Genomic DNA, 26,892 nt, shown 5'->3' on the forward strand with positions numbered 1-26,892 from the left:
GCCTGCTTGTCCTGTCTTACATTCTCTTTAAGTCTTAGCTACATTGTTGTAGCCCTTAAATGAAGTTCTCCATTCTCTCAAGTATTCTACCTTTAGAGTCTCAACTGTGTGGATATTACACTATAAATGTATTGACTTGAGTTTTATATATTTTGGGATAAGTTATACTATAAGCACTTGAAGGGGGAACTTTGTCTTATTCTACTCTTACTTCTTCTTTGGCATTGAGTGTGTTTTACACACTGAGTAAATACAGTGACTAATTAGTTAATATTTCAAAAGTTGTTATAGTTTAGCTTTTTATTTTTTTACCTGTAGTTGGAAATAATGTCCAGACCTGTTTACATAGAACTTCTTTCATAACTCTTCTGAAATGTAATATATCTCAATTACTCACAGCATTTTGGTCTATTTCCTGATATTTTTTCCCTTTTAATTTCATGCCGTTACTCATAGTTGCATAAAACTAAATAAAGCCTGTATTTTCTTTAGTCTTCAACTGTTTATATATGTGTATTTTTATCTGCCACTATTCTGCTTCTCAACTCTCCTAGGTAGGTGTGTTGAACTTTTTTAACTGGGTCTTACATAATTCCATGTCAGTATTTCATTACATTTGTTGTGATGTAAACTTGTAGCATTCTTGTAACTTTCTCAGATTCAGTGTCCCCGTTTTAGGTATAAAGCCACCAGAATATGTATATAGACTTTAATTTTGTATTATAAAGCGAGATATGTTCAAAACATTTTACTTTCCTACTGTATCCTCTTGATTATTCTATCCATGGTCAATGTTGTTGATCGGCTTTCTTTCTTTCTTTTTCTTTTTTTGGTTAATCCTCACCTGAGGATATTTTCTTTTGTAGTTTAGATTTATTCCACTTCCAGAAGTATCTACGGAACAGGTATCATTTTAACCATTTTCCTTTATAATTTCTGCTAATTTGAAGGAATCAAATGAATATAGTATTTTTTCCTGCCCTCACAGTCCTTGTGTTCAAACTTGGAAAGCGAACCAAAATAATTGACTATAATGATATGTATGTAGTAATGAGAAAATACAGGGAAGGGTTCCAGTTCTGCCACTTGCCATGCGCTGTACTTCGATGCCTTAGATATATTTTGCTTGATCTTTTGCAACTCTGAATTATAGTGAGAGCTGAGGGTCAGAAAAATTAAGTACCTTGTCTCCAGATGCTGTAACCCAGAAGATGTTCTCAGACTGTGTGATAAAAGTCCAGCTTTTATTCTCCTTAATTTGCATTCTGTTGCAGACTGATTGTTTTGTAAAATACAAATAATAATCGAATTATTAGAAAAATGAAACTTAAAAAAGACATGCAAAATACAAGCCTAATTTTCTGTAAGTTTGCTAAGTACTCTCAATTTGTGTACTATTTTGTTAGAAACGGGTAAGCAATCTGCAGATGAGCACTGCTTCTGGGACCACATTTTGTTTAGCACTGATTGAGATCCCTCTGTGGGAGACCCCAGTGAATCCTGTTTGTATCCCAATCTGGGACTCTTGCTTCTGGAAAAACAATGTTTCAGCAGGACTGGAAACATGTGTCTCCATCTGGAAGGAGGTAGTCTGTTTAAGGTATCCATTTGCATTGGAAGTTTCTGAATTAAGCAGCATCTTATTGCTGGCTTAGAAAACCATGGTAGAGTGGGAGAGATTTATCTAATTACAAAAGCATGTGTTCTGTACATGCACCTGCACTTAATATTCAGTTAATTGTTAACGGAGTATTTTGCCGTTGTTGTTCATCCTTACCTGAGGATAATTTCCCATTGATTTTTATATAGAGTGGAAGGGAGGGAAGGGGGGGGGGGACATCAATGTGAGAGAGATACATGCGCCCCGACTGGGGCCGGGGATTGAACCTGCAACCCAGGCACATGTTCTTGACCAAGAATCGAACCCACGACTCGGGCTAACATTCTAACCACTGAGCCAAACCTGCTAGGGCTGAATGGAGCATTTTTGCATGCAGTGTTAGTACAGTGTGGTTAAGAATACTACAGACATTGGCTTCAAATTCCACATACCACCTAACTGAGTGCCTTTGGGTAAGTTATTTGACTATGTAAGCCTATTCCCACATCCGTTAGGTGAAGAAAATTCTGATACCTACTTAATCAAGTTGTCCTGGGGATAAAATGAGAAAATGCATGTAAAGCCTTAAGCAAAGTACCTAGCAATAGTAAATGCTTAAAAAAACATTCATTCTTGCTTTTGTTAGTTGATAGATCATGGTCTAATATACTATATTTAGAGAAGACATCAGCAAATACATGAAAATTTTAATGGAAACTGTTCAAAACTGCTCAACCCTAGATATTTACTTAAGATGAATTTATTTAGAAGTAGATAGGCATTATTTATTGCTACTGATTATATTTGGAGGTCCAACATGTGTAGTTGGAGTGCCATGAAAGAGAGTAGAAATAGAATGTAGAAGAAAAGATTTTGAAGAAATAATGACCATATATTTTCTAAATTCAGTGAAAAAACCGTTAGTGATCCAAGAAGCTCAGTGAACCTCAAGTGAAATAAATACAAATAAAGCCATATCTGAGCATCATAGTCAAGCCAGTGAGTTCAGCGATAGAAGAGCAAATCTTGAAAGAGCAGTCTTGGGAAAAACACACTATGCAAAAGGTAACAATGCTTTGAAAGTGGGTTGACTTCTCATTTTTTAAAAAGTGTTGACAAGAAGATGAGATTGACACATTTAAAGTACTAAGAAAAAGAAAAAAAGAAAAAGGCAAGCAAATGAACCCCATCAACTCAGAATTATTTAAAGAGGAAAGGTATCCTTCAGAAACATCAAGGTAAATTTAAAGACATTTTCAGGCAGATTAATTCATTGCTGGCATATCTTCATTAAAGAGCTAAAGCAGCACAAAGGAAGTTTTTCAGTCTGAAGGAAAATAATACTAGGTGGCAACTTGGATTTATAGGGAGGAATGAAGTACATTGGACATAGTATGTATGTAAATATATTTAAAAACTATATCTTTTTTATTTTTAAAAGATATATACTTGTTTCAGTAAAAATTATTATAACTACATATGTATTTGGAAAACCCTAAAGAAAGCAGGGAAAGAACGAGAGAGAAACAAAAACAGATGGGACTAATGTAAAACAAAGAGCAAATTTTAGGCCTAAATACAGCTGTATCAGTAAGTACTATAACTGAAAATAGACTAACACTACAGTTTAAAAGTAGAGATTTTCAGACTAGATAAAAAAACAAGCTCTAACTTGATGTTGTTTACAAGAGATATTCTTTAAATACTAAGAAACATGTTTTGTAAATGAAAGAGTGGAAAATATATTCAGTGCAAATACTGAGTAAACAAAATCCCAAGTGGCTATATTAATATTGGACAAAGTGAACTTGAAGAAGACATGTTACTAGAGGTAAAATGGGACGTTTTGTAATGACAAAAAGTTCAGTTCATCAAGAAAATATTACAGTTAAAAATGTGTGCACCAGCCCTGGCTGGTTTGGCTCAGCGGTTAGAGCATCGGCCTGCGGTCCGGAGAGACCCGGGTTCGGTTCCAGCTAAGTGCACGTACCTCGGTTGCAGTTTGTCCCCGGCCCTGGTTGGTTGCACGGGTGGCAACCACTCGATGTGTCCCTTTCACATCGATGTTTCTCTCTCTTTCTGTTCCTCTCTCTCCCTCCCACTCTATCTGAACAAAAAAAATGGAAAAATGTCCTCGGGTGAGGATGATTAAATAAATAAATAAATAAATAAATAAATGTGTGCACCGAATAAGAGTTTAAAACTATATGAAACAAAAATTGATAGAAATAAAAAATATGCATACATTCATAATCATACTTGGAGATTTAACACTCCCCTCCCCATCATCAGTAGAATAAGTAGTTTAAAAACAGTAAAATTAACTAAAATGAATAGACTGGCCACATCAAATATTGGCTAGAACATGGAAAAACAAGAGCTTTCATACATTGCTTGGCGAAAATGTTAGACGTTATAACCACTTTGGGAAAAGGTTTGGCAGATTTTTATGAAGTTAAACACACCTACCTTTTTACCCAGTAATTCCTCCTTGGTGTTTATCTAAGAGAAATGAAAACATATGTCTAGAAAAAGACTTGTTCAAGAATGCTCATAGGAACTTTATTCATAATAGCCCAAAGCTGGAAACAACCCAGATGTCCACTAACAGAGGAATTGATAAATAAATTGTACTATTAACTAAAATATAAAAAGGGACTACTGAAATACTCTATATAGCATGAATGAATCTTGTAGATGTTATGCTGAGCAAAAGAAGACTTGAAAGAAGGCAAATTGTATGGTTGTCTTTATATAAAGACAAATTTATTCTAGTGAAACAATTAGGTTTTTTATTGGGGGTAGGCAAGGGAAGATTGATCTGGAAAGAGATATGAAGGAACTTTCTGGGGAACTAGAAATGTTATATTTTGATAGGAGTATGTTTTACCCAGGCATATGTATCTGTCAAAGCTCCTCAAATTATACATTTAACATTTATGCATCTCATGATATGCAAGTTTACCACAAGAAAAATAGTTAAATATAGAACTGTTGCTTGTAGATTTGGTTGTGTTTTTTTTTTATGGCGTTATGTTGTCAGTTCTAAAATTGCTTTCTGTATACTAGGATTGAGGAAATCAGTAAATATATTGAGGGAGCCAGATTTCTCACTTCTTGGAAAAGAAAAAATATGAGATGGGAAAATACTACATTGTGTTATTTTGGATTGGAATTGGAGATGTCCATATTTATTTATGCTTTTAAATATATAAATAGAGAAAAATCAATATGTGTATATAGGTAGTGTATATGTACCCTACAAATGTGTGTATATACAATATATGCATGCATTTGTGTATGTACAGCATATATCATAGCTGTGTGTATACATGCACATAAAACATAGTTCCTATATCTCTGTACTGAAAGGACCTGGAAACAGTGATGCATCAATAGCAGTAAGGACCCCTAGTGTCTGCTTTTGGGTTCTAAACACCATCGTCTATAAAAGGAGCCAGGATTCTTGTAGAAAGGGCAGAGTCTAGGGCTGAGTCAGAGAAAATACTAAAAGAAATTAGACTTTCTTATACCGGAAAGTAAAGAAGTCTTCACATAATTACAAGAACATGTCAGAAAGATCCAGAAGCCAATTTGTAAGGGTTCCATTGTCCAAGAAAGAATGATTTGAGCATCAAAATAAAAATGATGTTAATAGATGGTAACTATTGAATAAAATAAGAATCTATAGGTCTGAAACATACAGTAACATAAATGACTGAATGAATGAATGATGGAGTAACAGAGAAGGTTCTCTACAGAACTCTAATTAATAAATATAGAAATAAAGATGAAGTTAGAGCCTGGCTGGTGTGGCTCAGTGGATTGAACGTTGTCTCATGGATAAAGAGGTCCTAGATCAGTTCTTGGTCTGGACACATGTCCAGGTTTTGGGCTTGAACTCCAGTAGGGGGCGTGCAGGAGGCAGCTGTTCAAGGTCTCTCTCTTGCATTGATGTTTATATCCTTTCTTTCTAAAAAATTAATAAAAACATATTTAAATACAATAAATAATGTCGAAGTTAGAAATCATTAATGGAGTTTTAAACTAGAGGGTGGAAAGTTTCATGAAGAGCAAGATATTTACATTAGTCTCTAAATATCTTCCCTGAAGTTGCTTATTGATTTTAAAATTTATCTTTATTGTTGAAAGTATTACAGATGTCCCTCCTTTTCCCCCCCACATTGACACTCTCCACTCCCCACCCCCTGGCCTTCATCACACTGTTGTCTGTGTCCATTGGTTATGTATATATGCATATACATTCTTGGGTTTATCTCCTCCCGCTCCCTACCCTTCTTCCCTCCGAGTTTGTTAGTCTGTTCCCAACTTTCATGTCTCTGGATCTCTTTTATTCATCAGTTTAATTTGTTCATTATATTCCACAAATAAGTGAAATCATGTGATTCTTGTCTTTCTCTGACTGGCTTATTTCATTTAGCATAATACTCTCCAGGTCCCTCCATGTCGTCTCAAAGGGTAAGAGATCTTTCTTACGGCTGTCTAGTATTCTGTTGTGTACTTTTTATCCACTCATCTACTGATGGCCACTTGGGCTGTTTCCAGATCTTAGCTATGGTAAATAACGCTGCTTTGAACATTGGAGTGCATATATTCTTCATGATTGATTGGTGTTTCAGGCTTCTTAGGATATATTCCTAGTAGTGGGATCACTGGGTCAATGGCAGTTCTATTTTAATTTTTTTGAGGAAACACCATATTGTTTTCCATAGTGGCTGCACCAGTCTGCATTCCCACCAGCAGTGTACCAGAGTACTCTTTTTTCTATATCCTTGCCAGCACATGTTTGATGATTTGTTCATGGTAACCATTCTGGCTTACTAATGTTAAAGGGGAAAATAGTGGAGAATGGAGAAACCTGTCTGATACCACTTTAACCAAGTCTTCAAACCTAGCACAACTAATATTGGGACCAAGTATCTCCTAATAACATGAAGTGAGAAAGACAGTTTCACTTCAGTGATAATCCTGCTAAAAATGCATGATGAGATACCAGACAAATCCACATTGATGGACATTTTACAAATAGGCTGGTATTTTTTTTAAATGTCAAGGTCAGGAAACACAAACATATTGGCTGTTCTGGATTAAAGACTAAAAAGACATGTCAGTTAAATAATGCATGCTTCTTAAATTAGACCCAGGGGAGGAATAATTGCCAAGGACATTATTTGGACAATTGACAGAATTTATGGGGATGGTGGAACGGACAGTATTCTAGCGTATATGTTACTTTTCCTGATTTCAATAACCATTGTGTATGAGATGTCTTTGATCTTAGAAAATACGTAATGAAAGCGTTAGGGTCATAGTGACTTACAACTTACTCTCAAATGGTACAGGAAAATATGTATATATATAACTAAACAGATTGCATATTAATACATGCATTAGTAATATGTTTATATGTACAGGGTGGGGCAAAAGTGGATTTACAGTTGTTTGTATGGGAAATAATAAAACAACTAATATAAGCATAAACTGTTTAACTTATAACTGTAAACCTACTTTTGCCTCATCTTGTATATATAAATTGGTAGATTGATTAAACAGAGAAAATTATAAACAATTGGGTAACCTAAGTGAAAAGTATATGGGAGGATCTTTTACTATTTTTAAACTTTTCTCTAAAATGTTATTTCACAAAACTATATATTTTTCCTTTTGTTTCAAAAGATCACTTGGTTTCTTTTCTTACCCCAGTAGATTTTGTATTAAACAGTTAATGTTTATACCATCTTTGGAAATACGATGGCTAATTGGAATGTACATATCAAATATTATAAAAATAGTTGAATTTAAGTATTTATGTTTTGTAGTTATATGTATTTATATTTATGTATTTTTGTATTTAGGATTTTTTGGTACAGTTTTACTCTCATTTTTATTTATTTATTTTTATGCTCACCCCAGTACATTTTTGCATTTATCTTCAAATAGAGTGGGAGGGAGGGAGTGAGAGGGAGGGAGAGAGAGAGAGAGAAACATCGAAGTGAGAGAGACACATCAAGTAGTTGCCACCCACACGACCCCAGCCAGGGTTAGGGACAAACTGCAACCAAGGTATATGCCCTTAGCAGGAACCGAACCCGGGACTTTCTGGTCCATGGGCCGACACTCTAACCTCTGAGCCAAACTGGCCAGGGCTTAGTCTCATTTTTAAAACTTGTTTTATAAAATTTTAGTTGCTTTGAGGGACTAAGTATAAATGTGTTATTTGTGATATTACCACCAAATTAGAGATTATTAATTTCTTTTGTATCACTAACTACTTTGAAATGTCATGAAAGTTATGGATTCTCTCCCATGTGTTTGTATATTGCATTTTTTGCTTATGATTCAGGGAGTTTCACAGACCCCCTCAACCCTATCCACTGACCCATCCCTGCAAGCCTAGGTCAAACTGTGTACCTAAGATTACTAGTTACATTTATATATTAGCATAAAAATGTCTTACTCTAGGTCAGTGCTTTTAATAGTATGGTTTCAGGACAGCCCAATTCACAGTCATTGTGGGCACTGGATTTTAAAAAAAGAAAAAAGCATGGATTCCAGAATCCATTTATTATTCTCCAAATATTTGTTAAGCTTTACTATATACCAAACATAGTTCTAGGCACTAGGAATACAGCAGTGGGCAAGTCCCAGCCCTCATGGAAATCACATGAAGCTGTTGAGCCCTAGACAGTTGGTAGAATCCAGTGGTAGGATGGGGAGGATGCCAGACCCTTTCAGAGCTGTACAATGCAAAACTGCATTTTATCTAAAAAATATGATACAGGTTGTCCTAAATTATATATTTTTACTTGACTCATTTTACTACAATCTAACACTGATATAAAAATATTTCTTTTAGAATGTGAAACACAGAAAGTATGCAAGGTGGAAGGCAACATATATCCATAATTGTTTAAAGAATGGAGAGACTCCTCAAGCAGGGCCTGTTGGAATTGAAGAAGATAATGGTATGTGTTTATATACCTAAGTAAAATGATAGAGTAGAATCGTAATTGTTCAGTATATTATTTAAAGTTTTCTGAAGGAACCATACAATTTTGTTTTCCTTGTCAGTTCCAAAATTCATGAATATTGGGTATTAAATCATAAATTTAGAGACAGTGAGAGACCAAACTCCTCTAATGTCTAACTTTTTCAACAAAATGACTTGGCTATCTCCTACCTCTAATGAGATTTCATTCCTAATGGAACAGACAATCTAGTTGTAATTTATAAAATATTTCCAAACCAAAGCACCCCCTATTATTTATTCTGTATCTATTTGAGTTTTTTAGGGAGTGGGGAGGTTGATAATACATTCACATGGTTCAAAATTTAGAGTATATAAAAAATATGAAGTGAATTTCTCATTCCCACCATATTCCTCATCTCTCCAGATCCTACCAAACCCCCAAGTAAATACTATTTTTAGTTTTTTTTTTGTTTTGTTTTGTTTTTTTATCCTCACCCAAGGACATTTTTCCATTTTTGTTCAGATAGAGCGGGAGGGAGAGAGAGGGAGAGAGAGAGAGAGAGAGAGAGAGAGAGAGAGAGAGAGAGAGAGAGAGAAACATCGACGTGAAAGGGACACATCGAGTGTCTGCCACCCGCATGACCAACCAGGGCCGGGGACAAACTGCAACCGAGGTACGTGCCCTTAGCAGGAACCGAACCCGGGTTTCTCTGTACCGCAGGCCAACACTCCAACCGCTGAGCCAAACCAGCCAGGGCCTATTTTTAGTTTTTTGTGTATCTTTACAGAGATTATTTTTTTATGAATTTACAAGTAAATAGGAAAATATATATTCTTTTTTTTTCTTCCACACAATTGGTAATATACACACTGTTCTGCATACAGTTTTTTTGTTATATTATATTTTTACTTAACATATACAGGAATATTTCACCATCACATAGTAAATGATTTTATAAAATTAAACATTAAAAAAATAAGAATCTCATTATTTCATTGGTCTTTCAGTTAATAAGTAATGGAAAAGAAAAAGAAAAACATGTTTTACTTGTTTTTATTGATTATTGGTTAGACATAGGAGATTGACCATTACAGCAATAACAACCACTGTTCTCTGCATTAAGAAAATTTGAAAAATTTTTTGCATTTGTTATATAACTTTTAGGCATCTGTGAAGATGATTATCAAATGCATGGATTGGTGGACTTTTTCTAAAAGGGTCAGACAGTAAATATTTTAGACTTGTAGGTGATACAGTCTTTGTTACAACTACTTGACCCTGCTCTTGTGCAGAAGTAGCTACAGAGAATATATAATCAAATGAACATGTGTATGGTTCAATAAAACTTTATTTACAGGCAGCCAAGCCACTGGCCATAGTTGGCCAACTCCAGTCTAATCCATCTCCTTAGAGCTGTTATTATGGTGCATGCTATTAAAAGATTGCCTTATATTGAGCCAACTTTGCCTGTATAATAAATCCAGCTTTGCCATAATGTTATTTTTTTATACTGATAATTTGCTGCTGTGTATCATTTAGGATTTTTGCATTGATATAAGTAAAATTGGTCTGCAGTTTTTACTTTTTGGTATCAGTGTTACACTTCATAAATATAATCTGAAGGTTTCTAGAGTTTTTCTGTGCTTTGGAACATTTTAAATACTTTTGGAATGATCTTTTATTTAAATGTTTCCTAAAATTTGTGTGTGTGTGTGTGTGTCTAACCAACTGGCCTTTATACTGGGGATGGGCTTGTTGGCACTATTTTTCTATGGAAATTCACCCTGTTCAATTTTTTTAAAGTTTTCTCAGTGCCCAAGGAATGTGTGTGCACTGATGAAATGAATGATATTTTAGTTCTTTTAGGCCATTTTATTCATTTCTGCATATATGTGCTCTCCTCACAATTTTTCAGATTACAGTTGGGTTGCAGTTCTGCATGGAGATATATGTTCATTGTTATATAAGTTTCCACTTTCAAATTACAACAGCTATGTTGAGTATTTGCATATATTATTTAAGAATGAGTGGGTCATCCGGCCGGTGTGATTCAGTGGTTGGGCATCAACCCATGCACCAAGAGGTAGCTGGTTTGATTCCTGGTCAAGACATGTGCCCAGGTTGTGGGCCCAATCCCCAGTGGGGAGCATGCAGGATAGAGTGGGAGGGAGGGGAAGAGAGTGAGAGGGGAGGGGAAGAGAGAGAGAGAAAGAAAGAAAGAAACATCAATGTGAGAGAGACACATCGACTGGTTGCCTCCCGCATGACCACTACCAGGACTATTCTTGACTAGAATTAAACCTGTGACTCTTTGGTCCACGGGCCATGCTCTAACCGCTGAGCCAAACTGGCCAGGGCTGTGTTGCTTTTAAATAGTAGGGATTTGTTCTTTCCCAGAATGTATAAATGTTGGAGTTCTTTAATATAGGAGAAAATTATTGTAGTGTATAAAAGCTATAAATGCATCTACAGGGTCACTTAATAAGGTGCGTATCTTAGAGTAGTAGGTAGATTTATCTCAGAGTAGTAGAAAGTTTTTGTTATATTGAACATGTAGTATATTTATTATCAGACAAGAAATTACTTAAATATTTGATAGGAAACATTTATTTCAGAATTCTTGCATTTATTTTATTTTAAATCACTAAGATTTCCAAAAGCGACTAATTGTCATTTTAAATAGACTATCAAAATTTAGTTTTCTCAAAGTAGTTTTCAAATTCAGCTAAAGACATGTAGCATATTTTAAAAGTCTACATTTTAAAACTTACAATACAAAGTCTGTTCTTATTTGTATTTTTACAGCTGAATATGAAATTTTATTTCTTTGCTTTTGTTGATAAACTTAATAATTTGGACAACGAACACATAGCTAGTCATTTAATAGTTAACACTAGCTGTTGAGTGAAAAAGGCAGCTGTCATAAAATAGAGTTTTTATTGGGTAGCATAAATGTGACATTTTTTTTGTCAAAAATGTCAGTTTTTTATAAGTTTTTAAAGAGTAAGTTGCAAGGAAGTATATTTTTAGGAAAAATCTACAGCAAAGATTTTGTAGAATTGGATTTAGAATTTAAAGAAGTAATAATCATATTGTTTGCCATAACTAAGAGTTTAGAAAACATTTAAAACTATTATTTTAAAAGATATAGCCTGTTTATCCACAGCATTAAATAGAATTGCATTTGAAGGTCCGCATGCCTATATAACAAAATAAGGATGAATATTCAGCATTTTTATTTCAAAATACGTAGTTTAACATTGCATATATATTCTATAATAGATGTTGAAGAAAATGAAGACGTTGGAGCAACCTCTCTGCCCACTCAGCCACCTCAGCCATCATCTTCAACTTACGACCCCAGCAACATGCCGTCGAGCAGCTATACTGGAATACAGATTCCTCCCGGTGCACACGCGCCGGCGAATACACCAGCAGAAGTGCCTCACAGCACAGGTAGGGAATCAAAGCTGAACAAGTTTGGAATCTTCTTTCATAAATGAGAGCTGCACTTCTTATCCTGTCTGTGCCTCATAATGATGGTCATCAGCATGGCAAGATCTTTTCGTTCATTTGGACCTACAAAAACAATTAAATTTTTTTTATTGAAGTTTTAATATCAGTTGTATTTTAGTTTTATGAGAAAAGACAGAACATTCACGTATATTGATTACTATCAACCTTATATTCTATTAATAGAATAGCTTCTTCTATTCATATGTGTTGCTGATTTCTTTTCTTCCCCTCCTGTTCTTTTTCCTTCACTGTTGTTCAAGAGTAGCACCAAGGTTAGGGAGATTTATTATAATATGTGTCCATTGGCATCCCACTGTGATAGAAAGATTTGGTTTTTCCTGCCTCATTTCCTTAGGACGTGGCTCTGCCTTCATCATGGGGCTGTTCATGGGGAGGCTCAGAATCTCAGAAGCAGTGGAATCTTAGACTAGTGAAAGGAGATGGTTTGGGGTTACCTTTTTTTTTTACAATTACAGATGTGTGACCAAAAACAGGGAAGTGACATCTACTATCTTGGAATAACGCAGTACTGTATGTCTTTGTTTTCTTAGAAAAAAAGATCTTACAAAACTCATCTCCAGTAAGTTAATATTAGTAGGTAAAGAGATTGTTATCAGTTGCACAGAGATGCTCTTCTCTGTGCTTGTAGCATCAGCCCTGCTTCCAAACTGAAAATATTTAAACTCATAATTTAAATCTTTTAACTTATTTTACTTTTATTTCAGCATAAGGGTAATCTGTAATAGTAAACTATACAAACAACCATTAATTGATAAAATGAGTCATCCTTTGAGTCCTGATTTTTACCATTTCCATTAACTTAATTGACTTTCAGTTGTCAACCTTAGTTTACCCAGACCAATTATATTATATTACATGAATTGAATAACATTTAAAACTTTTCTATTTTGCCCTGGCCAGTGTGGTTCTGTGGTTAGAACGTTGGCCCAGGCACCAAAGGGGAGCAATTCTGGTCTAGACCATGTACCTAGGTTGCAGGTTAGATCCCCAGCCTTGGTCTGAACACATGTGGGAGGTAGCCAATGATGTGTTCTTTTCACATTGATGTCTCTCCCTCCCTCCCTCTCCCTCCCTCCTCCCCCTTCCCCTCCCCTCTCCTTCTCTCCCTTCCCCCTTCTACTCTCTAAAAATCAATGGAAAAAATATCCTCTGGTGAGGATTAACAAAAAAAATTTTTTTTTTAATTTTCTATTTTGACCATTTTATTTTATTTATTTTTAATTTATTTTTTATTGCACCCATTTATTAACAACATCTCTTAAGACAGCAGGGTTCACAGACGAAGTCTAGGAAATGCTACCCTGGGAAAACAGGTACAAATAGCGTAACAGGTACTCAGTATTTGGTGCCTAACTAACAGCCACCCTCCTCTTCCTCTTGGAGAAACAGTCTGGCTTCACTTGTGGTCCTCTCCTCCCCAGCTTCGGCAGTGAGCTCTGACTGGTCCGCACTGGTCTTGGCCACCCCCTGCCCTCGCGGTGGCCGCTGCAGACAGATGCCAGTGATGCACATCTTCATCTTCTTCAACCCAAGGAAATTGTATTAATATTTCTAATTATGGCTTCCACGTTTAGCCAACGGTCAGAAACGTCACTATTCAACATCTTGAAATGATTCCCTTGTCTCTGCCTTTTCCCGAGTCAGAGGGTTTGATCCTACTTCTCTCACTCACTCCAGAGCCTCGGTCCGGGCCCGGGTGCCTGGTCCCCCACGGAGCCGAGTCCGGTGGCCTGTCAGAGGCAGGAGGGGCCGCAAGGGCTCCTGCCCAGAGGCAGGAGATAAAGACAGGCCTTGGGGGGCGGAGGCCCCCACAGCTGAGGCACCCAGCGCGGCCGGAGCGGGTACCATTTTAGCAGCAATTTTGATTAGTCTCTGTCTGTTTTAAAACTTTCAACTTTATATTATCTACAAATATTGCTTATAATTTTTAACAGTATTAATGAAAGTAATAATTTCAGCATTGATTTCTTTTGTGTCATCATTGTGTATATTTTACCTTGCCTTTTCATTGCTTTAAGTCTGTGCAATGACATTAATAGGCAAAACAATTTGAATTAGCTTGTAAAATTTTATAGAACACTTTTAAATATTTAATCTTTTAGAAATATTGAAAATTTCTGTAGAATAATATCAGCAAAATAGCTACTATAGGTCTATTAAATGAATACTGTTTAAATTATACTACTAAATAAAAATATTGGTCAAGAGCTGCAGACACAGGCATCTCTATAGAAGAGTGAAGTGAGGATAAAGTGCATTTCGGAGTCAAATGGTGTTGGCTATTAGTTTCTACCCCTCGCTAAACCACAAATTCAACTGTCATTCAGCTTCTTTTTGACCTAGGTTTTTCCTCTTCCTAAAATGATCATACTTCTCATGGTAGTTTTAATTATTAAAGGGGGAAAAGAATAAAAATTGACTAGTACTATGCCTAACACAAAATCAGTGTTCAGCAAATTAGCTTCCTTGACGTTTTTCTCTTCCTTCCTATTTCTATGCCAAAGAAAGAGAGGGTATTTAATAGCAAGTTAATGAACACTTAAAATTATTTTGTGAATCAAAGGAAGTGTCACATTCGGGGAAAGGATATGACCTTAAAAAGATTGCCTAAGGGGTATTGCTTTAGACGACATAACTTAGGGCAGAGTAGTGTTATAGCCATATATACATATTTTATTTGTAGATATCCAATATGTACATATGCGAGGGAACATGTACTTTCAGTAGAAGGGCTATATCAGGTTGAACCATATGAAATTGCCGTTTTTGTATAATAAAAGTGATAGAATATTGGTAGTTTCATATGTTCAAACTAACAGACAACATCTCCTGCTTAGAATATGCATCACGTAAAGATATATATACTAGAAGGTAGTCTTCCATTAGGAAATTTTCTGGCATGAACAGTTCCTTTTGATTCAGTTAAGTTCTGACCTTATTTTTTTTCTCTTTCTTGTTCCTCAGAGTTGGGGCATAAAACTAAAAGCCTATAACCTTTATTAGGATAAGGTCCTATTTTGTAACTTTATACACTCTTACAGACATACCATTTTAATAATTATAACTTTTATAAATTTTTACAGAAAGTGTATTAGATATTGTTGTCCTTAATTTAATGACAGTAAAGAAATTAAGTAGTTATCCCAAGAAAATTAAAATGCAAATATACTGAGTAACAGAAGTAAAGTTTGAAACCAAGTCGTTCTGATTTCATGTTTTTGGAACCTTCCTTTTTTGTTCCTTCTTCCAAGGAGCTAATACTCTATCAAATCAAAACCTACTTTTCTGACATATATTTCCCCTGGGATTGATTTGAGATGTTGGAATCTTCTCTTAGCTGGCAGAATTTTTTTCTATTTATTTAAAACAGTTTTTTTGTTTCAATCAGTTTATAGTTGCCTAATAGAAAATGAAATAAGATTTTTAGTTTATAAATATAGCAGATGTTTCCTCTCTCAGTCACTTTAAGAATGATTTACTTTCTCTCATATAAAGGTTCAGGATGCACTTTTATCAAAGGGAAATCCTTAAGATAGCTGAATAGAATAGTATGTACTAACAGACAGTTTTTAGTTCTTCCCAAGAAAGGAGCGGGGTGAATGAGAGCCGTGAAGCTGGTTTAAAGAGGCCGTGAGTTTGCACTTGTGCTTTAACCGCGACTGTAACCGCTGTAACAGCAGGTGTGGGCAGTGTGGTGGACTGTGTCCTTCTGACACGTTCGCTTTGCACAGTTGGTAGGCATAGAGGAACATCTCAATGAGAAATCTAAATAGATGAAATAACAATTTCATAATTAATGCCAGCCTTTTCATTATAAATGCAGCTCACCTCATATATAGATCAAAAACCTAGCTCTTTTATTGTTGTTCTTCTAAATGTCAGTAGTACTATTCAGCTTTCAAAGTTGTCTATTTTCTGGCCTAATCATTAGTGTCAATGCTGTTCTCCATGTTTATGCTGAAGTTTTACTCACCCCAATCCTCCTATTTTCTTACCTTTTCTTACTGTGTTCCTCATAGATAGCATGTCTTTCCGCTTTTTTTCTCTGCCTCTCCAAATGCTACTGCCTTTCAGGGTTTTGTTTAATTACACTTTTTGGTTAGTCTTCTCCAATTTTCTAACCAACATCCACTTTTTTCACACTGTTTTGTCAATAGAACAATGTAGTATTAATCAGAAATCTTGTAATGTTTAATTCCTACATGTATATTAATACCATCCAATATGTAACCATGTACTTAAAAATTAATCCGGCCGGTGTGGCTCAGTGGTTGAATGTCGACCCATGCACCAAGAGGTCACCAGTTCAATTCCCAGTGCGGGGCATACAGGAGGCAGCCAATCAGTGTTCTCTCTCATCAATGTTTCTATCTCTCTCTCCCTTCCTCTCTAAAAAAATCAATAAATGAAAAATAATTTAAAAAAACACAAACATGTTAATGGGACAATTTGGAATGTATAATTTTTAATTTTATGCAGATTGGTGAAATGAGACTTATCCTATAAGTTAAATTAACTTGTAATTATATCTCATCTTGTCCCCAAATTATTTAATCGGGTAAGAAATTAAAAGGTAGAAAGGGAATCTATTACTTCTGCAGATATTTGGTAAACTTTAATTGAGAAGCAAGTTGAAGCATTAGACATGACAAATACATAATAGGTAATGTGTAATTAATACATGTGTGTAAACACTCAAAATGTATTTTCCTGCATATTTTCTATACCAGCCTCCAAATATTAAATAACTGTTAGTTTAGAATTCATTAAGGTTTAAAGGAAGTAAGTGAAGTGATGCAATTCTCCATGGTCCTTCAAGTGTTTTCCTTCTATATAATTAAGAAATGTAAAACATTAATACCCATTTGTGTCTTTCTTTTTTGCAGGTGTAACAAGTAATACTATCCAGCCTACTCCACAAACTATTCCGGCCATTGATCCTGCACTTTTCAGTACAGTTTCCCAGGGTAAGTGTTTTATAAGATATAATGTATTTTTTGTTTTGGGGTGTTGTTTTGTAATTTTACCTTAGGGTGTCTAGGTAATTTGAAATGCATTTATTTGAATGCCTGTGTTCACTAGATTCTCTGTTGAGTCAAGATTGTTTCATATTATAAAAATTACCTAAATTTAAAACCATTTCCTTTTATTTTACAGTTTCTTTTTTTTGTATACTGCTTGTGTGTGTGTGTGTGTATGTATATATATATGTGTGTGTGTATAGATAGATAGATAGATAGATAGATAGATAGATAGATAGATAGAGTGACACAAACATATAGCCAAAGATCATGGAAGCTTAAATTAGTTTAGTTCAAGATTGCCGTGTGTTGCCCCGGCCTGGTGGCTCAGTTGGTTGGAGTGTCGTCCCGTACACCAAAAAATTGCAGGTTTGATTCCCGGTCTGGGCAGGTACAGGAGGCAACTGATTGATGTTTCTCTCATATCAGTGTTTCTTTTTCTCTCTCTAAAAATCAAGAAAAACCTATTCCCAGGTGAGGACTTAAAAAATATTTTTTAAAAAGATTGCCAAGTATTATGACTATGATATTTCTCATCTGCACTGTGTGATTAGATTATCTAAGAAGAGAGAGCTAAATATAATTGAAAATAAAAATTTCTAAGGATAATTATCTTTTTTTAAATTTTTTTTTATTTAATCCTCACCCAAGGATACTTTTTCTGTTTTATCATCAGAGTGGTAGGGAGGGAGAGAGAAAGAGAGACTGACAGAAACATCAATGTGATAGAGCCACATTGACTGGTTGCCTCCCTCATGACCCGACCAGGGCCAGGGACAAACCGCACTGAGGTTCATGTCCTTGACTAGAATCAAATCCAAGACCAGTGGTTCTCGGGCAGATGCTCTGACCTCAGCCAGGGTGAGGATAATTATTTTGATTGGTTGGTTCATAGGCTAAGTGATTGGTTTGTTGATGTTAATCTTTTCCACTTTTCAGACTTCTCTGTTCTTTTCCCCCTAGTCCATTGTTTTGTTTATTTTGGTCTTTCTCATTCTGTTTTCTTCATATGTCTGATGGGATTTAGTCCTTTTTACTTAGAAAGAAAACCTTTCTCTGTCATTTTCAGTTGTGTTACTGAGTTTTGTAAAACTATGTCTGCAGGTCTGTTTCCCACGTGATTTTTCAGTTCGGTGTGAATGGGAACTGGGCATTAAGTTACCTGCGTCTCAGTCATAGAATGAGGAGGGCTTTTTTTGGAGGGGGTTGGGGGAGGGGATGTCACATCTACCTTGCTAGTATCGTTATGAACATAACATGAATTGCTTAAATTGTGTTCCTCTAATTCTGTATTTAGTTGGCTTACTAGTATGACAGCAAAAAGGTTTATTTGTATTTAGTTCAGAATTTAATGAAAGTTAGGGGAGATGAGAGGTTGGAGAACAATATACTCTCTGCCGAATGTAACTATGTTTCCAGGCACCAAAGACCATGTTGGTGACTGTATATTTAAATAGATGCAAAAAATATTTTTAAAGATTTATAAGCTACAACATTAATGAAAACAGGAAATGATTTGCATGCTGTTGGTGGGACTATAAATTGGTAAAACTTTTCTCAGTAGCATTATGTCAGTATCAGAATGGCAAATACAATTTTTTGACCCAGCTATTACACTTTTAACAATCTGTCTTTAAAAATACTTAGATGTAGGCATAAAATGTATTACAGAAATATTTATGGACAGCATCATTTATAGTAATAGAAAATAATCTTAAGTGCTTATTCATGGAAAATTGGTTGATTAATTATGACCTATCTATACAAAGGAATGTTGTGCACATATTAAAAAATAATGTGATCACGGTCATGTGAAAAGATCTAGACACAGTAAGCAAAAAAGCAGGTTGCAGAGCACTATATATATATAGTATGGGCCTGTTTAGGGGGAAAATTATTTAAAACAAAACTAGATCCTTCTATGTGTACATGTGTATATAAATGTATAGGAAAAGTCTAGACTCTAGAGAATCCACAAAAATAAATGGTGGTTTCATAACCACCATCTCTGTCATCACTATCACCTCTAGTACTTCTAATACCCCCTTCCTGTTAGGTTTTTCTCCTAGTGTTTAATATTGCCTTTTAATCCACACATAATATGTGTGGATTAGTATTAATACATTTTAAATGTTTTTGCAATGAATTTTTGGCTGTCTCTGGAGAGGAGAATGGAAGTGGAAAGATAGGTATTGGAGGCACAGCATTTACTTTTTTACTTTGTGTACCTCTATGTAGTATTAGCGTATGAATAACAACTTAAAAAAATTGAGGGGAAGTAAGTGGAATATCTAAAAAGCATTTAGCATAGTACCTGATGTCATAAAATTCTACTCTAATCATTGCTACTGTTGTTGCCATTGTAAGTGGCACATTTGGCAGTGCCTGGATATAAGGTAAGGTTACAGTGTTATGCTTTACATTTACCTCCAAGATTTACTGCAGGTCACTTGGTTCCCTGTGATTATGCGTATACATCCATTAAGTCAGAGAATAATAGAGTACATTAGGATCACTCTATCCAAGGTCCTTGGCATGAATTTCTAGAACTACCTAGTTAAATAGGAAAGAATCACTTACAGACTCATTTTGGAAATATTTACAATTAAGTGTTATTCCTTGGAAACTTGATAAGTCAACCTTGGAAATGGATGCTTGTGCCAACTGAGCTTGCAGGGATTTCTCTCTACACCAATAGCGTTCCCTTTGATTTAGTGCTGGCCAAGGCTCTGTCCACTCTAGTAGAGAGCTTGGTGGATAGCTCTAGCTTTCTGCTCTTTTCACTGAAGCCGTCTGGAACTTCAAAGCACAGGTTTCAGAAAAGAGATGTTATGTTAAACAATCCCACTAATCCTTCAAATACCTCTTAGGGCCACTTATTCTCTCTCTAGTTCTGGTTCTAATTATGGGTTCTGGTAAATTTTAATGATAGGAAAAAAACAAAACAACTTTTATTTTGGTGCATTAAGCAGTATTTACTATCTTGAATAAAAGAATCAAATTAAATGAAATTGAATTGTTTTTCCTTACCTTGTCTTTTCTATTTCCTCTATTTAATTTTTAAATACTAATTTAAAAGAGGCATAATTAGGAGAGAGGTTTTATTTTTATTTAAAGTTTGAATTTAAATGTTTTTTTAATGACTTATACATTATTCTTTAAATGAAGGAAAGCCTGAACTGTTACAGAGTACCTGAAGTCACATTTGATATGGCTTAGTAAGCTCTTTATATTTTCTGATTGTTGAAAATAAATTACATGTCTGTCTATGTTTATACCTTACATTTTATATCTAAATCAGAACTTGGTTATTATCTAGTTATTTTTTTGAGTTACAAATTTGTCATATATGTCTATTATATTTATTCCATATCTGCAATTATATTTTTGTTAAAAACTTTTACATTTTATAAATATTGAAATTTATTTTATAAGAACATTTAATATTTGTGTTTTAAAATAGTTCTATCATTGGTGGATACATTTAGTTTATAAAATTAAAATAGTAACTGAATTCTTGCTACTATACACATTTTATTTGATTTATAAATGAGTGATATGTCAGCAAAACAGTGCTAAAACAAAGCCGTATAAAAATAAGATTAGTCCTGAGCATTAGGCTTTCTTCCAGCAAGTCCAATAAATTCTGGATGGATGCCTTCTATATTTAAAGGTTGCCCTGATACTCTGGTTTCTCTTCAGATCGCATAAATCTTTCACCTTTTAAAGGTTGCCCTGAGATTAGGAACATAGTATATTAAAACACAAAATGAGCAATGTTAAGGTTAATTTTTAAAGGTGTCTCATTTACCTAGATAGTATGTATATCTCAGCTATGAGAGCCTCTTAATATACATTTTAAAATATTAATATACATTAAGATATCTGGTAGAGAGAGCCCTGGCCAGTTTTGCTCAACAGTTAGAGTGTCGGCCTGTGGTCCAGAGAGACCCGTGTTCACTTCCCGCTAAGGGCACGTATATTGGTTGCAGTTTGTCCCCGGCCCTGGTTGGGTCGTGCAGGTGGCAACCACTCGATGTGTCCCTTTCACGTCGATGTTTCTCTTCCTCTCTCTCCCTCCCACTCTATCTGAACAAAATATCGAAAAATGTCCTCAGGTGAGGATTAAAAAAAAAAAAAAAGATATCTTGTAGATACTTTGAAGCAAAAAAATATGAACTGGGGCACGCCTGACTAAATTGTCTATAGAACTGCTGCAGGATAATTGATTTTTAGGTTCAGTGGGTAACAAAATATATTGTCTGTTTGTTATAGTCTGTGCCCCTAGCCTTCTGATCAGTTCTAGAATCCTCATAAAAATTTAAGGAAAATGGTATTTATTTCAAAAACACAAAATATGAAGTCAGTATTTAATTTTATCTTTAGAAATATATTTTCAAATATATTCAAATTCTAGATTAAATGATATGTCCTTACTATGGTTTATTTACCCAAATTATTAGGTTGGGTTCTACACATATCAATCACATGTGTAAGTGGAAAACTTGCTGAGAAAATACATTTTGGAGAAATAATTTGTAAGGATGATTTACATGCTTAATTGTGTAGTTTAATGATAGAAAATCTCTGTTAAATCTTAGAGTTTTTTATATGGATGACACACAAAATATAAAAAAAACTTCTGGCTCAAAGAAAAGTTAAACAACTTATGTAAAATTCTCACATAAAGTTTTTTTGTTCTTTTTTAATTGAGGGTATATTTCCAGTTCAAGCGAGGGTTGAATGGTTTAGTCTGCGTATTGTTCCATGAAGAGACAGGCAGAGCAAATCTACCATGAACACCAAAGCTACTGTCCTTGTTTTACAGAGTATGATTTTTATGTAATTAATTTGCCAAAATATAAAGGCTTCTACATTGTTACTTCTGAAAGAAAAATCTTGCTCATGTAAGTTATTATGTATTGGTAGATGTATGGTTTATATTAGTAGTAAAAAATTGACAACATGAGAACATTTATTTAAATACCACTGGATTGAAAATCCTTAATATTTTCTATGATCTTGAACAGAACACCTTTTATATTCTTATAAATATCTTAATTATTCTTTTCTCCTAGGGAATATCTGTCTAACACCCGAGGACTTTGCTCGAGCTCAGAAATACTGCAAATACGCCGGCAGTGCTTTGCAATATGAAGATGTCAGCACTGCTGTGCAGAACCTACAGAAGGCCCTCAAGTTACTAACTACAGGCAGAGAATAAAACCTTTGTACAGCAGATCCATGCATCTTTGGCTTAAAGAACTAACAGTTCATTACTCTGTATCTTCCGACTATCAGGAGCACAGTTTTAAGGAAGACTTCAGTTCCATTGACGATAACAATGAAATCTGTGTCTGAGTGTCAGATTCCTGTTGAAGCATTCATCAGCAGCCTCAGCCAGTTTTCATTGCCCATTTAGTGAATCCATTAATCTCTGGGTATTTAGGGCTGATATTAGCGAGGTCCTAAAAATGCCCATTGAACCCTGCCTCAGAAAATGAAAATACAGTTCCATAAAATGTATTGGGAATAAGCTTTGTATCTTAATTTACATAATTTAAGAAATGTTTTAATTTATGATGTGGACAAACAGATCACAGTACTTTGCTATAAAATTCTAAATTTAATTATGATGGCCAGAATATTCCAGATTAGAGATCATGGTTTTTGTTTTTCTCAGAACTTATAAGACAAATATGAACATCCTAAATTGTTAGATGAATCTGAAAGAGATTGTGTTCAAAATTCAATGTTATATTCATGTTATAACTACATTAAAAGTTAAAATTTTCATAGAAAAGAAGGTGAAGAGGTAGAATCACTTTTAGACTTAAGAAGAATGTTGGTTTCCCAACTGCTTTCCCGTATCCATTGAAGCTTAAGGTGAATTGGTATTTGCTTCGTAGGCAGCTTGACTGCATGTGTTAGAGAATGAAAAACAGCTTTAGTAATGCCTGGAAACTTGGTGCTTTAAGTTGAGATTCTCCTCTGCTGCTATGGAATGGATTCTCTAGAGTGTATAGCTATGAATGATGCAGAAGCTTATAAGATACTAGATTCTCACTTGTTACATTTATAAGTTTTGGGGGAATTTTGGGCTTAATGTGTCACCTGCATTTGTGCTGTATAAAAATAAATGCAAGGATTCTTTTCACTGGTTCAACTTACAACAGAGGCAAATGTCTATTTTGATTTGCATGCTAAAATTGTCCTTTTTGGGGGGGAGGGTACATGCCCCTAGCAACAACCGAACCTGGGACTCTCTGGTCTGCAGGTCGATGCTCCAACCGCTGAGTCAAACCTGCCAGAGCTAAAATAGTCATTGTTAAAGTCATTATTTTTAGTTATAGGAATAAGATATTTCTGTAGTAAGACACAATTTTCTTTAAGAGAGAGAGAGAGAGAGATTTGGCAAATTTCCCTATAATTTATCTGGTCCATTTTATTTATTCCACTAAGATTGAAGTGTTTTAACATATGGGTCAGCAAACTATAGTCTGTGGCTTGACTACCTGTTGTTGTTCAAATAAAGTTTTATTGAATCAAAATCATACCCATTTGTTGGTTTTATCTGCAGTTGCTTTTCATAACTACAGAATTGTATTTCCTACAGGTCTAAAATAGTTACTATTTGGCACCTTAAGGAAAAGTTTGCTGACCCTGATCTCATTTATAGTCTATCTGAAAGAAAATGAATTATTAACTCAATCATTTGTGTCTTTCATTTTTTATTTGCACAACTGTAATGCTGTTGCATAGGTTTGATAGAATGGTAATTCAGACAGAATAAACTGTTCTAAATTATTGGTGGGGGGGGAAGCCCCAAATAATATGCCTCCTGAAAAATGTATCTCTCACAACTAAATTCCTGCAGCATTTGTAAGATTCAATATTTACATCTAGAAATCCAGTACTCTGACATACTTCTTTAGAACTTGACTGCAGTAGAAAAGTGGCTAGAATGGTTATTAGTGCTTTTAAGAGCTAAACGTTTTAATTAAAATCTTTACGTGTCTGGACACTAGAAAGAAAACTGCCACTTCTTATTTCCTACCCTGTTTCGTTGCTTTCAGTTGGAAGAGCACATGGAGGGAAGAAGATAATGTGGGAACCCCGGAGCCTACTGATAAGTGGGCGATGGTGTGACAGCCCTTATCTGTTGAGTGGAAGCAACACCACTAGCCACTTTGGAGTTGTTATGAGAGCTAACTGAGAGCGTGTACACCAAGTAGTCAGCACAGAGTAGCATTCCATAAATGTTTTTTGTTGTTCATATTAATGTTACATTAAATAATGTAGATTGTTAATAATCATTTATTTCCTGAATATCAGGAAATCCGAGGTGTCTTTGTGGCCTGTTGCTTAAAATGCTTACTTGTTGAGGGATTAAACTAGAAAGATTTTTTAACTTTGTATTTTTTCCTGGTAAACCTGACAAGATGAAGTTAGAAATTTACCAATGTAACACTAGGATAGCAATTTTCATTTAGTCATTCAACATGTATTTATTGAGCAGCTACTTTGTGCCTGATAATTGTCTTTTGCATGAAGAAAGTACAGAATACAAGGGAAAAAACAAAAACCTGCCTCATAGATTTTATGTTTGGATGAGAGGAAATAAATTTAATAAAATGTTTATTATGCATTCAAACCAGTGGTTTTCAAGGGTAATTGTTAGAAATGCAAATCTCTCCCAGCTGGTGTTGCTCAGTGGGTGAGCGTCGATTCATGTATGAAGAGGTCACCAGTTCAATTGCTTGTCAGGACACATGCCCAGGTTGTGGGGCATGCAGGAAGTGGCCAGTCGATGTTTTCTTTCATTGATGTTTCTCTCTCTCCCTTCCTCTCTCAAATCAATTAAAAAAATTAAAAGAAATGGAAATCTCAGGTCCTACCCCCCACAAACACCTCCCATGTGCGCACATACTCCCACCCAATCAGACATTCGCAGGGTGGGGCCTACCTTTCTAAGTTTTAAGAAACACTTTAGGTAGTCTTGTGGTCCCTAAAGATGAGTGGTTTAGCACTCCCCAAATCAGAAGCATTGAGCGTCTGGGAGAACACAGATTTCCTTGATGCAATGGTTCTCAGAGTGTGGTCCTTGGACCCCCAGCATCAGCATCACCTAGGAACTTGTAGAAAGTTCTGGGGACCACACTTTTGGAACTTCTGTAGAGTATAGGAAAGGAACAGCTTAGGTGTGTGTGGACATGTGCATATTCCATAGGAAAGGATAGGCCCCACTGAAGGATGGATGTGCAAAGAAGGAAAGAGGGAGGGAGATATTCCTGGTAGGGGGCCTATGACCAGATAAGCTATTTGTAAGAAGCTTGACTTTTACTCTAAGCAAGATGGGGAACTACTAAGTTTTTAACAGAAGAGTCCTGATGTGACTTAACTATTTTAAAAGGATCATTTTAGCTACTGTGGGGGGACCAGTAAGTATATTGTAATAATTACGGTGAGATTCTGATGGCTTAGGTCAGCGGTGGCAATGGAGGTAATAAGATGTCATTGGTTTCTGGCTATTTTTTCAAAGTAGAGCCACAGTATTTTTGACAAACTGGATCTGAGCTATGAGCATAGGAGGAGAGAAGGTTGACTCCCAAGTTTTAACCCGAACACCAGGAAGGAGTGAGTAGTCATTAGCTTCTACTCACTTGGGACAAGTTGCTAAATTCTGTGCTGACATTTAGGCTGAAGTACAATGTTCCCAAGATCTTGTGACCATCCCAAGTAAAGCTATTTGATAACATTGTTTTGTCAATACACCCAGAGGGGAAAGAAAAAATAAGATAAGTTCTATCTACAACGATTGTCACGGGCATTTCACCGAATCACTGCTGAACCAGAGCGAGAATCCAAGGACAGTTCCCATGGTTAGCATGGCCAAGGAAGTTTGGGCTTCAAGATTACACCAAGAAAAAGACCCCAGTTACAGGTCTTGAAAATTAACATCCTCAGCTGTTCATAAAATTGATCTGTATGTGACTTGTACTTCTAGAAATTTGAGGCGAGTTGTATGTGTTAAGGTTATATATATATGCTGTTCTTTCTAAAGAAATTTAAACTCTAACAACAGCATTGTCACAAATATCTTGAGCTCTAAATGAACAATAACTGACTAGGGACGAGGGTTTTGCTTATCTGCACAGCTTCCTCTCTTACCCCCGCCCCCTTTATTTTACTTTACTCATATGTACCAAAGCAACTGGATCAGATCGTGTAACTTGGACCATAAATATGCCACCAGTAGGAAAGTTCTGTTCTTAAAAGAGATCACAAAATAAAGACACCCTTCACGAAGGTATGCTTTTCTGCTTGGTTGTAATCTTTAATGTCTACATGGAATTTTGAAACTGAAAGCTCATTCATTGTAGTATACTTAAGTAGGGCTAATTCCAAGTAAGCAATGCTATAATAAGAGTCAATATAACTGCTATCATTTGAATGCTTACTAAATACCAGGCACTAGGCTAAGTATTTTACATTACGTATTCATTTAATCCTGCCAGTATTCCTGAGAGGTAGGTTCTGTGTTTCTGTTTTACAAATGAGGAACAACCACAGAGTAGCACATTTCCCGAGGCTGCACAAATTGTACTCAAAGTTTCTAAGCCCAGACAGCCTATTTCAGACAATAAGTTTCATCCGTGTAGGTACATAGTCAGTTAAATTGTTATATGAGTACTGTGAGATGTTTTAAGTGAACTTCACATTATCAAGGTCACTAGTCACA

At 35.3% G+C, this 26,892-nt stretch overlaps 1 protein-coding gene across 3 annotated transcripts in view; it reads left to right on the forward strand.

The window, feature by feature from the left end:
• Nucleotides 1-24,733, forward strand: part of VTA1 (vesicle trafficking 1) — a 60,147-nt gene extending 35,414 nt beyond the window's left edge. For 2 of the 3 annotated variants that reach the window (XM_036248516.1, XM_036248518.1), the window contains exons 5-9: nt 867-905; nt 8,478-8,586; nt 11,875-12,048; nt 17,016-17,096; nt 22,229-24,733. In XM_036248516.1, the coding sequence (XP_036104409.1) occupies nt 867-905; nt 8,478-8,586; nt 11,875-12,048; nt 17,016-17,096; nt 22,229-22,374 (549 nt within the window). In that variant the 3' untranslated portion in view covers nt 22,375-24,733. The remainder of the gene's footprint in view (nt 1-866; nt 906-8,477; nt 8,587-11,874; nt 12,049-17,015; nt 17,097-22,228) is intronic. The other variant, XM_036248517.1, reaches the window with a different exon arrangement.
• Nucleotides 24,734-26,892: the final 2,159 nt, after the last annotated feature.

Source organism: Molossus molossus, unplaced genomic scaffold, assembly GCF_014108415.1.
Source record: "Molossus molossus isolate mMolMol1 unplaced genomic scaffold, mMolMol1.p scaffold_m16_p_8, whole genome shotgun sequence".
NCBI lineage: Eukaryota > Metazoa > Chordata > Mammalia > Chiroptera > Molossidae > Molossus > Molossus molossus.